Below are 15,712 nucleotides of genomic sequence, written 5' to 3' on the forward strand. Positions count from 1 at the left end.
TGCTATAACCAACCTATTATTTTTACAGATAACGGAGATCTCTTTACAAATTTGTTTCTCAATTACCCACTGGCTATTGGGGGATGAGTCTATAGTACAATCCCAATAAGGCAATCATCCCTTTCTTATTTCCAAGTTCCACCCAAAAAACTTCCCTGGACATATTCCCAGGAATATCCTCCATAAGTATAGCTGTAATGTTATCCCAAATCAAAAACACTAATCCTTCTCCTCTTCTGGCCCCTTTCTATCCTTCCTACAGCATCTATACCCTGGAACATTAAGCTGCCAGTCCTGTCCATCCCGAGCCATGTCTCTGTAATCGCTAAGAAATCCCAGTCCCATGTCCCCAACCGTGCCCGGAGTTTATCTGCCTTACCTGTAAGGCCTCTTGCACTGAAATAAATGCAGTTTAGTTTATCATTCTCTGGTTTGTTCCTGCCTTCCCTGACAATTAGACTGATGCCTTTCCTCACAATCACCCTGGGTCCCAACACCCACCCTTTACTAGTTTAAATCCTCCCAAACAGCTCTAGCAAATCTCCCTGCCAGTATATTAGTCCCCTTCCAGTTCAGGTGCAATCTGTCCTTCTTATACAGATCACTTCTAGCCCAGAAAGGATTCCCATGATCCAAAAACGTGAATCCTTCTCCCCTGCAACAGCTCCTCAGCCACACATTCATCTGCTCTATCCTCCTATTCCTACCCTCACTGACTCATGGCACTGGGAGTAATCCATATATCACTATCCTCAAGGAGCTCCTTTTTAAATTCCTGCCCAACTTCCTATATTCTCTCTTTAGAATCTCTTCCCTTTTCTTATCTTACATCGTTAATTCCAATATGTACAACAACCTCCTGCTAGGCCATCTCTCCTTTAAGAATAATCTGTACCCCCCCCCCAAAGATATCCTTGTCATGGCTCCAGGGAGGCAACACACCATTCTGATATCTCACTGTTGGCCACAGAAACATTTGGCGAGTGTTGCTGAATAAAGAGACCTTGGAGTGCAGGTTCCTTGAAAGTGGAGTCACAGGTAGATAGAGTAGTGAAGGTGGCATTTGGTACGCTTACTTTTATTGGTCAGTCCATTGAGTACAGACGTTGGGAGGTTAAGTTGTGGCTAACAGGACATCGATCAGGCCACTATTGGAGTACTGTGAAACTTGAAAGGGTTCAGAAAAGATTTACAAGTATGTTGCCAGGGAACTATCGGGAGAGGCTGAATAGACTGGGGCTATTTTCCCTGGAATTTTGGAGGCTGAGGGATGACCTTATAGAGGTTTATAAAATCATGAGGGGCATGGATAGGGTGAATGGACAAGATCTCTTCCCTGGAGTGTGAGAGTCTAAAATTAGAGGTCATAGGTTTAAGGCAAGAGAGTAAAGATTTAAAAGGGATCTAAGGGGCAACCATTTCATGCCGAGGGTGGTGCGTGTATGGAATAAGCTGCCAGAGGAAGTGGCGGAGGCTGGTACAATTACCCATCCAGATGCTTTTAAATGTTGTATCTGAATAGGAAGGGTTTAGAAGGATATGGGCCAAATGCTGGCAAATGGGACTAGATTTAATTAGGATACCTGGTTGGCATGCATGAGTTGGAAAAAAGGGTCTGTTTCCGTGCTGTATATCTCTATAACTCTATGACATACAGGTTGGAAACTGGGCACCAACATCTGAAGACATGCTGTCTGGGCACTGGTCACATGGATCTCAGGTTTACACACACTGGCATCCATTATGTTTGAGTTTCAAAGAACCCTCCTGGCACATCTCTGACCCAGTTACAGTTCACTTCTAAACCTCAATACTGCAGCAACAATCATCATTGCAATGCTGCTGCAAGAACAGTGCACTCAGAGACACACACCTAGCTCACGGATGGGGCCAGGTTGCACTTCTATGCTTTTTGCCCACTGTCACAGAATTCACTCAGTCTACTTGAATGCTCACAGCATCCTTGTCTTGCCTTTTTGCACTTTGCCCTCTCAGCTAGAGATATCAGGTTTGTATTACTTCTGACTTGCCTTGAAGTACAGCACAAATACAAAGGCAAGGAGTTTGTCATAGTCGTCAGCAGGCCTCAGTCTGGTCAAGGCGGGGGAAGGCCTTTGGTCAGGGGTTCCTGGTGCAATAAGTCTCCAATACTAGTCCAGGGCTTGGAAGCAGTCAGCTGCTTGGGGCAGTCAGAATCACATGCTCTCCACCTAAAGGGTGAGGGTGTAAATGTTGGGCAGCCTATCACCCTTCTGGTCTCTTTCTTCCCTACTGGGAGCTGCCTTCCTCCTGCAAAGGGAGAGAGGCAGGTAACTAGGGGAGATAAAAGTGGGTGGGACAGCAATTGTCATTGGTGCAAATGGAGAGGTGTGTCTCGAGTAAGTGATGAAGCAGTGTAACAAGCTTGTGGGGTTAGTGGTGACTGGGTGAGAGTGTGAAAAGGATGTTTCAGGCAAGAGTGAGAGTGGTAGAGCATGAGACTTGGTGGTAGGTGGCGATAGTAGTAGAAATCGAGAGAGAGAGATTTGGGAGAGAAGATGGTGGCACTTGGGACAGTGGAGTGGAGAAGGTCACTGACCCTCTTGTTGCACTGCTGGGTGTTCTTGCAGACAGCTGTGACTGTACTAACCTGGGTGGTAACCCCAAGACCAGGATGGCACAGTCTAGTGCTGTGGTCCTCACTGTTGGGCCTGGGGACACGGAGTGCTGCTTCTGTACCACCCCAATCAACAGGACCTCCAGATTTCCTGCCTGCAAAGTGGGGTGATGATCTCTCCTTGTCTGCTCTGCCCGAGGCCAACATCACGAACCATCCTAGGTCAGCAATGGACTGATGGTGCTTGTCCAGCTGCATGATGGACATTTATAGGCGGCGCTGGGGCGAGACGGCTGGCCAATACTGGGATAGCCACTGAGCTGTGAACTGCTCCAGGAATAGCATGTGGTAAGATGGGGCCAGAATTGGATGTGAGGATGTGCTAAGTGCAAGATAGGTAAAAGGGTGAGTTTGGTCAGATACTCAAAAAAAGAGTCACTCAACTTCACAGTGAAAATCCCTCCAAAAACAAAAAAAAAAGCCTACGCAACTTAGGCTAAATTTTACACTTCTTTAACTAAATCCAAGACATTTACAGACCTGACCACAAAGCCAACAAATCAACTGAATTCAAGATCATTCCAAATTTCACTTGCAGCAAATAGAAAATCAATTAGTTGGAATGTAATATTAAAGATAATAATCAACCCACGTCAGACTGTCTTCAGTCAATTTTCATTTTTTAAATTGCTTACTTAGAAAAGTGGCTCCATTTTCTGCTTGGCAGCCAGTAACAAGGGTGCGTTTAATCCAGTGAAATCCTATTTGGAAGGTCAGCTGCCAAATTTAAACCATTAACTCTGGGAATTGACTCAATTTGTCTTCAGATCACTCCAGCAAGATCAGAACTTTAATTGTTCATTACCTGATATTTGCCTGCAGCCCTCAGTTAGACGATAGCAACCCTCCGCATAGTTTACTTTCAATTTTATATAGAAAAGACATACACAGTCACTGCCAATATGCTTCAGTCACACACAATAGTTCCTGGGGGATTAATGAACCTGGACAAAGAATGATCTTGCCCCTGTTAGCAGTGTAAGCCCACAAACAGGCTATTCACATACTTCTTTGCAAAATAATTTTGAAATACGCTACTGACTAGAATATTTACCTAGATAAGAAATAAGCTTTGATATTCTCTTGTAGCGGAAGGCCATAAAAACACTCAAGGAAAACCTTCCTATTGATGAAACAAGGAGAAGGAGCTTTTGCAGCAGATTTAAAGACTGCTCATGCCACAGTTGACAAAGTGCTAAGGTCAACTTCACTCAAGTGATCGTGGTGATTTCGGTACAATATCATTTCTGTTCTTTTTGATCTACAATGCCACATCTTCTAGGACATGCAAACACTTTCTAAACGACATTAGAGAAATGAAAACAAAATTATGTAAAATTAAAATCCTTGTCATTAAAGATGAAGATATTAGAGTTTGTGAATTTGTTTCTTCCTGTAAACATAATCACCTCAGACACTGGTTTCCAGAAACGATGGCTAAGGTCAAAGTGAAACCCTAGCAGGGTAAGACTTTTACTGCTTTTAATCCTGACCAATTTTGTTGGTTCAGTGCTCACTTGCAATGAAGTGTGTATTTTCCAACTAGTTAGAAAGCACAAACGCCTGACTATGCCACAATGCGTGGGGGTTTGGAGGGGCGAAGGTAGTGGTGGTGGGGGAGAAACGAGAGAGAGATGGGGGTAGTAGTGGAGGTAAACGGGTGATGAAAGCACCCCGACATCAACATTAAATCTGAGATCGAGGTCTTCAACTGGTGAGTGCTAGGCCTGACTTGAAAGTGCAATCAATTGTTCCCCTCATTCTTCACTGAAGTGGGAGTAGGAGGTCCCCCCTCCAGAACTGCAGCCTTTCATATGGTGGCACCTGAACTGACAGTAGGCGAAGTAAAAGAGTGCAGTTCTCAGAAATTCCCACATTGGGTGCCTTTATGTGGGCAGCTCAGTGGTTAGCACTGCTACCTCACAGCGCTAGGGACCCAGGTTCAATTCCAGCCTTGGGTGACTGTTTGCATCGAGTTTGCAAATACTTCCCGTGTTTGCGTGGGTTTCCTCCGGGTGCTCTGGTTTCCTCCCACAGTCCAAGATAAATGGATTAGCAGGTACAGAAATCATGGTCAAACAGCAGAGCTACAGTTGGTGTGATCTGATCGCTGACAAAATAATCATATTTTGCGAACAAGAGAATCCCCTGCAAGTCAGCACCCTGACATCAAATCTTACTTGTGCCTTTTTTATTTTGAGTGCAGCTCCCAAAGTCGGAGAAGGAGAGGATGTGGGAGAAGAGAGATGAAACTCTGAAAGGACAAAATGTTTATACAGTCAATGAAATGAAGTTTTCCTTTGGGTAAGCAGACATTTGCAATTGTTCCTTAGCCCTTAGCAAAACCGATTCAACAAACAGCAAAGCAGATTGTTTTTAGCACCTTAATCCATCTGTGAAGTATAAAGGGATCCTCATCTGGTGAGTGGCATCTTACAGGCAGCTGAATTAGCAGCAATCAAAAGCCTGAAATCCCAAGTCAACAATACACTCGGTGTTCCTTTAAATTTAGAATAACACAGCTTGTAGTATCGGCGATTACTGCATGATTGAAAAATATTTTTAAACATTTAAACGATGAGCCTCAATTTCTAAAGCAACAAATTTATTTGGTCTAACAACAGCAGAGGAAATACACTGGGCTTCCAATATAGCACCCCAACATTTTCTAGGGAAGTAGGATTTCTCCAGTGTGGTATCAAATGATACATCAGGAAGACTTCCAATTTAGTAACTGAGCTTTGCTGACGCAGTAGCAAAACACATTTCAGTTGATTTCAGCTTCCTTACGTTAGGAGCAATGTTAACCTGTTGGTGCTGCACCAGTAAAAGACATAGCTGTGAATTTGCCAAAATGTGTATACATTAAGGAAATGTTGATTAATCTAGGAAACAAATAAATATACACATCTTTTATACTGAACCAGGCATGTTTCTCATTAGTTATTCCTTTATACAAACCTCCTCCAGATCTAGCCTGTGGTCCTTCCCTCACTGCTTGAACAAAGCAGCAATGTAAACAGCACTAACAATGAGTGTCAGGTACTTTTTTTAAAATTAAAAGTGCAGCAATCCATTCAAGAGTTATTGGTTTTAATACAGACCTTTTCCCATTTCAGTTAATAATCAAAAATACAGAAACAAAGAAAAAGATACAGCTTTTACATCAATGAACCTCAAGGACCATAGTATAGTAAGGTCCCAGTCCAGAAATCAAGCAAGAAAAACAAAACATTGACTCTTTAATCACAATGATCAAGTTCCGATCAATATAGAGAACGAAGGGAACTACAGTTGGGCACCAATTTATGTTGCGAAGTTGGATATAGTACTTGTGGATTGGAGGGCAGGACATTAGAATTTGTTTGTAAAATGATGGGGGTGGGGGGGTGAAAAACAGTGTGTGTGATCACTTTAAAGGATGGTGTGTTTTTTCTAGGCTTGGAGACTTTAAAAGAAGTCTGCAGGCAGCAACAAATGCACAGAGTTCTTAAAATTGAAACATTGTCAAAATGCTACACTGTTAGTAAGCAAAACAGCATTCTTACCAAGTTAACAGGCTTTTGAATTTAACCAATTACTTTAAACCAGGACCTAGATGCTAAAAGCCAATTAAATTTAAATCTGATGTTTTTGACAACCTCAGACCAATCCTATTGTAAGAACTAACAGGCCATCAAGGGTATAAAAGAAGAGGGCATTTGAAAATCGGAGAGAGAGTCAACTGTCATCTACCAAGACAACAGCTCTCAGCTATAAAAGAAAGAAAGAATCACTGGGTCTCTCAGAAATCCCTAAGCTGTCAGAGGAAGCAGCATCTAAATAAAAAGGTACCAAGGCACGCTTACCTAATATTCCTGACAAATTCGACAGAGGAAGGCATTCCTGACTGAAAGACAGCAGCGAAGGCAAACAACATTCCGGAAGACTTATCCTGACTGTAATCGAGAGATTAAGTTTTAATTTTTTTATTAATTTGGTTTATACAAGTGGGATTTATATCTATTGGAACAGTATACTATGAGAATTTTGTTTTATTTGGGAATAGTTATAGTAAAAGGGAAATTGTTTGGTTTGTTAGTAGCTCTTAATTTGTTAAGTAAATTGTTACTTGTTGCTTATAAAGTGAGTATCAGGGATTTCTTTCACTTAATCACTCCTTGGTGACAGGCAGGTTATACCACTTTTCACATTTCCTTTAATAGATTATGAGGAGAGACAAGCTTCTCTTCGTGTTTCGATTTTAATTATCAGAGAGGTGGCCTTCTGCTTGGATCATTAATGATCTAGATTTTTCAATCACAATTTCACATTTTGATTTAAACATTACATTTCAGGCAAGATAGTCTTCCCAGGGTAGGGGAGTCTAAACCTAGAGGACACAGGTTTAAGGTGAGAGGGGAAAGATGTAAGAGAGACCTAAGGGGCAACTTTTTCACATAGAGGGTGGTGTGTGTATGGCATGAGCTGCCAGAGATGGAGGAGGAGGAGGCTGGTACGATTACAACATTTAAAAGGCAGCTGGAAGCGTACACAAATTGGAAAGGTTGAGAGAGACAAGGGCAAAATGCTGGCAAATGGGACTAGATTAATTTAGGATATCTGATTGGTACGGATGAGTTGACTGAAGGGTCTATTTACATGCTGTACAACTGACTCTATAACTGGAAATAGACGTGACAAAATAAGTTGAGAGATTATATGCAGTAAATGCTTCTATCTCCATTACTTCAGCAACTCTTTCAAAAGCAACTTTTTACCATTTATAGCTCCTGTATGGCAACAGTTAATGCTCTCCCTCCTATTTATTTTTAGATCACAGAAATGTTGCTTTCACATATTCAGGGAGAAATCAGAAATACTCATTGGATTAACTACATCCATTACTGGTTTGGTTCAGAACTATGGAAAAATATTTCAAAAGCTCTCCAAACCAGAGTTCCAAAATAAAGCAGGAATGGGGGAAAAAAAGCAACAGCCACTGTGGCGATCGGTGTCTTTCTGCCCACACTTCAGGTCTCAGTGTTGGCTTCTTTGAAGTACAACCTCCCAGAATAGCGAGAGAGAGAGAGAAAGCCAAGCCAAGTATTACACTTTGCAATAGAAGCTGCTTATTCACTATAAAATTTAATCGCACTTACAAAGCTTGATGTTATCCAGCTCATAGAAGGGGATTTATGGAGAACATATGGCCCACTGGGTGTCTATACTGTGCCCACGAACCACACTGTGTCCCCGGCAATCTGGTTCACCTGGCTCAGTAAGGCAATACAGTCCTATTCGCCTCGTCACTTCCTACATTATGCCAATGGCTACACCTCAAAAGTCCTTCATTGGTTATAAACCACTTTTGATGTATTAAGAGTCATGAAGTGTACACTACAGATGCAAGTTTTTATTTCATTTTTCTATTTATTCACGGTTGGCAAATTTCAGTGAAGTTTTGTGGACACGATGATATGGAAAGCGTGCTGTTGCTTCATTGGTGAATCAATTCTAAATTAGATATATAGGATCACTCGATATCAACAACTTTATAGTGGAAAGGTTGATAGGAGCTTCATACATGGCCTGAAAATTTATTGTTATTAGGACGTGAAAAACATAGGTAAGGCAACATTTTCTTTTGTCTGTTCCCAGTTGCTGTGCAGTTTGTGGTGTCACAAACTATATTTGTGGCAAGTTTCCAGCACTGAGCTAACTGGATTATCAGAATAATCCAGCAGATTTCCTCGCAATTTTCTACCAGACAAATATCCACAGTTATTGAATTCATTTCACAACTTGCCACCTGAGGTCCTGATCTAGTTTGCTAGTCCAGTTCCAAAAACACTAGGCTTTCCTACCATTCCTCTGTCTATGCAAAACAGTATCTGCCATGACACTAGGAAAGCCTGCTACTTGACAGCAGGGTGGGGGTGGAGTTGGGAGAAAGTTGGAAAGGGACAGGTGCATGTAATTTTGAACAACAGTCCTGACACCTTATAAGACAGTGCGGGGAATATTATTTCATTTTCAGCTCAATAACGAAGTGAATACATAAAGAGGTACTCAATTTCACAGTCACGACTTCCAACTTTGGATGATTCTCCTAGTAGTGGGAATTTGGTTCCAGAACGTACACAATTATATCCAAGTCACTGTAACTTTCACGTTTTGACCATGCCTAGTTAACCTGGTAAAGTTTAAGGTCAATGCAATTAAGATTATAAACTTACATGCTATAATGCTAACTGTGTTAGGATGCCACATTTACAAACCCAATACAGGGAGTGAAGGAAGGTCATTCTATTACACATGGCAAATTCAAATAATTCCATTCAGATTTTCACTGAAGCATAAACAGCTCCTTCAGGCTTGAAAGAAAGCTGACACACAAGAATGATATAAATGGGAGTAGAAATTCTAAATAAATGACATCTCTAAATATTAAAACCGTGTACATAATTTATGGAGTTGAATTCCATCTGCAGTAAGAAGTGAAAATCCTGCTTGCTCAAACATTCGAGAACAGCTTCTTTGCTGCTGTTATCAGACTTTTGAACTGACCTCTCAAATGTTAATTCTGATCTCTCTCTCTCTCTCTCTCTATATATATATATATACCTTCTCTGCAGCTGTAACACTGTATTCTGCACTGTTCTGCTACCCTGATGCACTTTGTACAGGACGATCTGCCTATATAGCATGCAAAACAACACTTTTCACTGTATCTTGGTACATGTGACAACAATAAAATCAAATCAAACTCAAAAGAAAACCTTTTAATTAAATGGTCAGGCACCTCTATCTCTGCTTTGCAAACATACACAATTAATTCACAAGGCTGTGAAATAATGTTGAACATCACCTTTAAGTCAAAGAGCCGACATGCTCTTAGAAACTGTACTGGAAGCAAAAAGAATGTCAATTGTGCAGTATAATGGATTAGAAAATAATGTTTAATTGTAAATATTTCTAATCACAATTAATACTATGCATGTTCCCTTTGCTATGCTGAACTAATTTGAAAAGTGTCAATCCTGGTGATATTGAAAACTATTCTTGATCGATAAATCTCAGGTTGAAAATATAAAAGCTCATGTAAGAGATGAAAATAATAATGTTTTTGCTCATCTGGAATACACCATGCACAATGTGCTACACAAAAAAATGCAACCGTTTAAGGAGCCATTAATTCTCTTCCCCCGACAGCATTGAGGGCTGGATCATTGAACATGTCCATGGCTGAGTTATGGATTCTTGAGTAACATGGGAGCGAGCTTTGGGGAGTCGGGGGGTAGGGTGGGATGGTGAGGTGAAGGGAGGTGGAGTGGATTCAATGGCATATCAGATCAACCAATCTTATTTGTCTTGTGCAGGCTTGAGGGGCCAAGTTGAATCTTTTGCTTAAACTTACAATTAATTGTCAGATGCAAGGGTCTGGTGTGCAATAACAGGATTAGGTGCTAAGGACATGAGTGGTGAAGGTATTCTTCTGATCTAGGGACTAAAGCACATGGTTGAAGTGGAATATCAGGAGATTTATTCTCTACTGATTCTGCTACACCTGACCTAGGAATGTTTGATTCTGATAGGAGGTGCCTAGAAATGGTACTGCTATTCCTCATCTCTACCATGAAAAGTTGTTTAGAATAAAAGGTGAAATTAAATACCTGTCTCATCTCATTGGAGCTATGGGTAAGATTTTTAGTAAACATGGTGGCGTTATAGAAATCAGAGAATCACAAGGCACTGGTTTGTTACAAGTCATGAGATGAGATGTATATCAATCTTTAAAATGAGGATTTCTTCAACAGTATGGGCACTTGCTTTCATGAGGCAGAGGCGCTAGAATTTCAAAATGCAATCTGATATTGCAGCAAAGAAACAGGTTCAATTACTGATACCTTGTGACAATCTGTCATAGGCTCATCAGATACAAAGTAGTAATGTACTTAATAATCAAAACACAGTGTATAAAGAAGTTTAATCTTTACTCTGGATAAATTATCCCTCTGCTGTAACTTTCTAATTAACTATTAAATTTTTAAATAACCAGACAAAAGGCACAGCAGTGTCTCAATAGTTACATCATTACTGCATCTCATTACAAACACAGCCCTGAATCAGGGTCTGCTCTGGGAGATGGAAGTCTCACTTCCCTTGACTTTAGTCAGTTTGTGTCTCTTTACCCAGTTTCTGCTCCACAAATTAAACACTTTCTACAAACTCCAAACTTGCAGTGGAAGTGCACATCACAAGTTAATGTTTCCTGTTTTGGAAGAAGTAATTTTCATAGCCAAAAAATGAAAAGAAACTGACCACTCACTGGAATTACTCAAAATAGCTGTAATGATGAAGGCCTTATTTCCACAAAAACTTCAATTACCAACACATTATTCCCACACTGGCTAAGGTTACCATGAAAGACTCTTCATCTCAACATCTCCCCTCACCTGAGGCGTGGTGACCCTTAGGTAAAACAACCACGAGTTGTCTCTCTCTCTCTCTCTCGTTAGAGAGCTGCCCTATGGTCCTCTGGGACTATGGTGACTTGGCTTTACTTACTGTTTGTACACTGTTCACGTGTAAAGGGGAAAACACAGAATCATAGAATCCCTAGTGTGGAAGCAGGCCATTCGACCCATTGAGTTCACACTGACCTTCCAAACAGCATCCTACCCAGGCCCACTCCCCTACTGTCCCCATATGTCTGTACTTCCCATGGCCAAATCTACCTAGCCTGCACATCCCTGGACATGATGGACAATTTAGCATGGCCAATCCACCTAATCTGCACATCTTTGGACTGTGGGAGGAAACTGGAGCGCCGAGAGGAAACCCACGCAGACACGGGAGAATGTGCAAACTCCACACAGTTGCCCAAGGGTGGAATCAAACCAAGGTCCCTGGTGCTGTGAGGCAGCAGTGCTAACCACTGAGCCACTGTGCCGCCCTGATCATACAAACTCAGGGAGAAAAGCAGTCTAACCAGACCCTTGAGACTACTGTGTCATGTAATTTGGCCATAACTGATACATACTCTCAATCCGACTTATCAGTCTTTGCCCCTCACCTCTCAATATCCTTACCTGATGAAAGGCATTGATCACTGTCTTGAAAGTTTCCATAGATGTTTGAGACAGGAGTTCAAAATTCTGATTGGCATTGAATAAAAAAACAAGGACGTCATAGTTACAAATCTCTCATCAAGAATAGTGTAACCAATTCTGGACACTACACTTTAGCAAGGGGGCAGAGTACAAAAGGAGGTTTAATCAGAATGATACCAAGAATGGGGGTTTTAGTTAGCAATGGTCATGAAGGCAGTCATCATTTTTTTTTTTTTTTTAAGGACTTGAGATTTGAAGGTTTATGGAAAAGCAGATTTATTTCAAATTCCGTGGATACCAGGATTGTCCTTTCAAGAAAGGGTCACTTAAAAGATTACTTTTGACATTGGACATTTTTTTTAAACAAGATATCTCTTGGAAATCACACTGTTTCAGCTAATTACTTGGATACAGCTACCAGATAGCTAGTTTTTAAGCTTGAACAATGTTTTGGATGTAATGGGCTTTGGTATCCAACCTGCAGAAAATCTTCCCAGAACAGTTCTTCAATTTCTGACAAAAGAAACCCTTCTTGTGCATCCATTGTTATACCTGGAACACTGATTTAGGTGCTCCTGTGAGAAGCCACTGAATTACCTAGCCTGCAAAGACCCTAGAGACAACTGTACATCTGTCCACACATGCAAAAAAGCCAGCTCTCTGAACATTCCATACATCGTCCTTTTTACCTACAAGAACTAACAATAACTAGCCAAAGGTGTTAGTCCCCAAAATGAATCTGCAGTGAAAATCTTTACTTTTCCTTTAAGGCTGCATGCAAGGAGTATGCTCATGCATGTTTGGAAGTGTGCATGTGCCAGTGAGAGAGAGCATGGATGAGGTAGTAGGAACTGCAGATGCTGGAGAATCTGAGATAACAAGGTGTAGAGCTGGATGAACACAGCAGGCCAAGCAGCATCAGAGGAGCAGGAAGGCTGACGTTTCGGGCCTAGACCCTTCTTCAGAAATGGGGGAGGGGAAGGGGGTTCTGAAATAAATAGGGAGAGAGGGGGAGGCGGATAGAAGATGGATAGAGGAGAAGATAGGTGGAGAGGAGACAGACAGCTCAGAGGCGGGGATGGAGCCAGTAAAGGTGAGTGTAGGTGGGGAGGTAGGGAGTAGATAGGTCAGTCCAGGGAGGACGGACAGGTCAAGGGGGCGGGATGAGGTTAGTAGGTAGGAGATGGGGGTGCGGCTTGAGGTGGGAGGAGGGGATAGGTGGGAGGAAGAACAGGTTAGGGAGGCGGGGACGAGCTGGACTGGTTTTGGGATGCGGTAGGGGGAGGGGAGATTTTGAAGCTTGTCAAGTCCACATTGATACCATTGGGCTGCAGGGTTCCCAAGCAGAATACGAGTTGCTCTTCCTGCAACCTTCGGGTGGCATCGTTGTGGCACTGCAGGAGGCCCAGGATGGACATGTCATCTGAGGAATGGGAGGGGGAATTGAAACGGTTCACGACTGGGAGGTGCAGTTGTTTAGTGCGAAGAGTGTAGGTTATCTGCAAACGGTCCCCAAGCTTCCGCTAGCTTTCCCCGATGTAGAGGAGGCCACAACGGGAACAGCAGATGCAGTATACCACATTAGCAGATGTGCAGGTGAACATCTGCTTGATGTGGAAAGTCTTTTTGGGGCCTGGGATGGGGGTGAGGGGGGAGGTGTAGGGGCAGGTGTAGCACTTCCTGCGGTTGCAGGGAAAAGTGCTGGGTGTGATGGGGCTGGAGGGGAGTGTGGAGCGGACAAGGGAGTCACTGAGAGAGTGGTCCCTCTGGAAAGCAGATAAGGGTAGGGAGGGCAAAGTGTCTTTGGTGGTGGGGTCGGATTGCAGATGGCAGAAGTGTTGGAGGATGATGCGTTGGATCCGGAGGTTGGTGGGGTGGTACGTGAGGACGAGGGGGATTCTGTTTTAGTTGTTATTGCGGGGAGAGGATGTGAGGGATGAGTTGCGGGAAATGTGGGAGACACGGTCGAGCGCGTTCTCGACCACTGAGGCGGGGGAAGTTGCGGTCCTTGAAAAACGGAGGACATCTGAGATGTACGGGAGTGGAATGCCTCATCCTGGGAGCAGATGCTGCGGAGGTGAAGGAATTGGGAATGGGGATGGCATTTTTGCAGGAAGGTGCGTGGGAGGAGGTGTATTCTATGGAGAGAGAGAGCGTGTGGATGCCCGTTTGCCTGCAAAAGTGTTTGCGAGCACGAGTGTGTGCTTGCGAGTGCTTACGTGAGTGCGCATGTAAGAGTGAGTCAGTCAGCAAGTGATTTGCAACTAAAGTGCTGCCTGATAGCAGTGTCAACAAAGTCTTCCATTGTTTCACTAATGATTGAAAGTAGGATGATGGGGTGGTAATTTTGTTGAAAGAATGTGTCCTGCTTTCGGTGAATTGCACAGACCTAGGCAATTCTCCATGCTCTCTGTTGTAGCTGTACTGGGACAGCTTGACTAAGAAGCCCAGGTTTTCAGCACTGGGGCCCACAACCTTGATTGTATCCAGCATGCACAGCCGTTTCTTCATATTACTTTGAACAAATTAAATTTGCAGGAGACTTGCATCTACGATAGTGGAAATCTCATTAAGGGAGACAGAGGCGGATATCCATTCTGGCTGAAGACTGATGTTTCATGTAGCTTCCTCTGACTTTTACGCATTAGCTATCTAATGGCGCGTCATTCCCAACTGGATGCACCAACAATACAGTGCGATTATCTTTGGTTTTACCATCACTTTCCCCAACATGGAGGATACAGATTCTACAGCCAAGGGTGGGCAGTGGTTGTTAATTTTGAAGTGTATCATTTCCCACATATGGCTGGATGCCAATAGAACTTTATGGAGTTTGGTATCAATGCGGAGGTCTTTCAGGACCATTCCCACCTGATTGTATCAACTGTGTTGCAACCTCTGGTGGGTCTGTCCTGCTGCTGCGGGGACATGGCATACCAGGGTTAGTAAAAGGAGTCGTCCGAAAGGTATGATTCAGTCTCACAACACAGTCAGGCTGTGGGGCAGCTCTCAGTTTTCCCACTATTGTCCAGCAAGTTCCAGAAGGCAAACTCTCCAGAGTCATGCCGGCTGGGCGTGCCTTTGTAATGCCTACCTCGATGCCAGCTGGTCCCTTTTAATGTCGAGACACACCACTGCTGCATTTTTCTCTATCATTTCTAGAAATTAGCCATCTGGAAGTGGAGCACAGTGTGAAATGAATTTGGCAGCCTGACAATTTGTAGATTCAGCATATAGCACTGTCGCCATTACTTGTGCTGACAGGTACTATGTCCTCTGCAAGATGATGCTTTTGCTCTCTCATCTCCAGTTTAACACTTGATTTGACAAAGGTCAAAAGAAATGCAATGTCCTGGCCCTGCATACAGATGTCAGAATACTTGTCAACACAATATGCTCTTCATGTGATACTCAATCCATACCCACGAGAAATATTCCCTCTAAATTTCAGATGACGGCACTATTCAGTGTGAAATCAGCAAACTCTCTTCTGTGATATAATTTAATAACCTTCAGCAGTTCAGATGCAAAGCAAGACAACTGCACATCACTGCAAGTTCTAGCCAACTAGCACTTCTAGCAAACCATTCCTTGGAAGTGGTGTTGCAGCTAGACAGAGTAGTGAAGGCAGTGTTTGGTACACTTGCCTTTATTGGTCAGTGCATTGAGTGTAGGAGTTGGGAGGTCATGTTACAGCCGCACAGGACATTGGTTAGGCCACTTTTGCAATACTGCGTTCAAATTCTGCTCTCCCTGCTATAGGAAAGATGTTGTGAAACTTGAAAGTGTGCAGAAATAATTCACAAAGATATTGCCAAGGTTGGAGGGTATGAGTTATAGGGAGAAGCTGAATAGCCTGGGCTTATTTTTCCTGGAGCATCAGAGGCTAAAGGGGCAGCCTTATAGAGGTTTTATAAAATCATGAGGGGCATGGATAGGGTGAATAACCAAGGTCTTTTTC

The 15,712-nt window shown here is 42.8% G+C and overlaps 1 protein-coding gene across 1 annotated transcript in view; it reads right to left on the bottom strand.

Moving 5' to 3' along the window:
* LOC109917856 (plasma membrane calcium-transporting ATPase 1-like) overlaps positions 1 to 14,262 on the bottom strand; it is a 123,747-nt gene extending 109,485 nt beyond the window's left edge. Inside the window, exon 1 of the mRNA XM_048611820.1 lies at positions 13,971 to 14,262. Within this exon, the coding sequence (XP_048467777.1) occupies positions 13,971 to 14,262 (292 nt within the window). The remainder of the gene's footprint in view (positions 1 to 13,970) is intronic.
* Positions 14,263 to 15,712: the final 1,450 nt, after the last annotated feature.

Source organism: Rhincodon typus, chromosome 25, assembly GCF_021869965.1.
Source record: "Rhincodon typus isolate 14 chromosome 25, sRhiTyp1.1, whole genome shotgun sequence".
Classification (NCBI taxonomy): Eukaryota; Metazoa; Chordata; class Chondrichthyes; order Orectolobiformes; family Rhincodontidae; genus Rhincodon; species Rhincodon typus.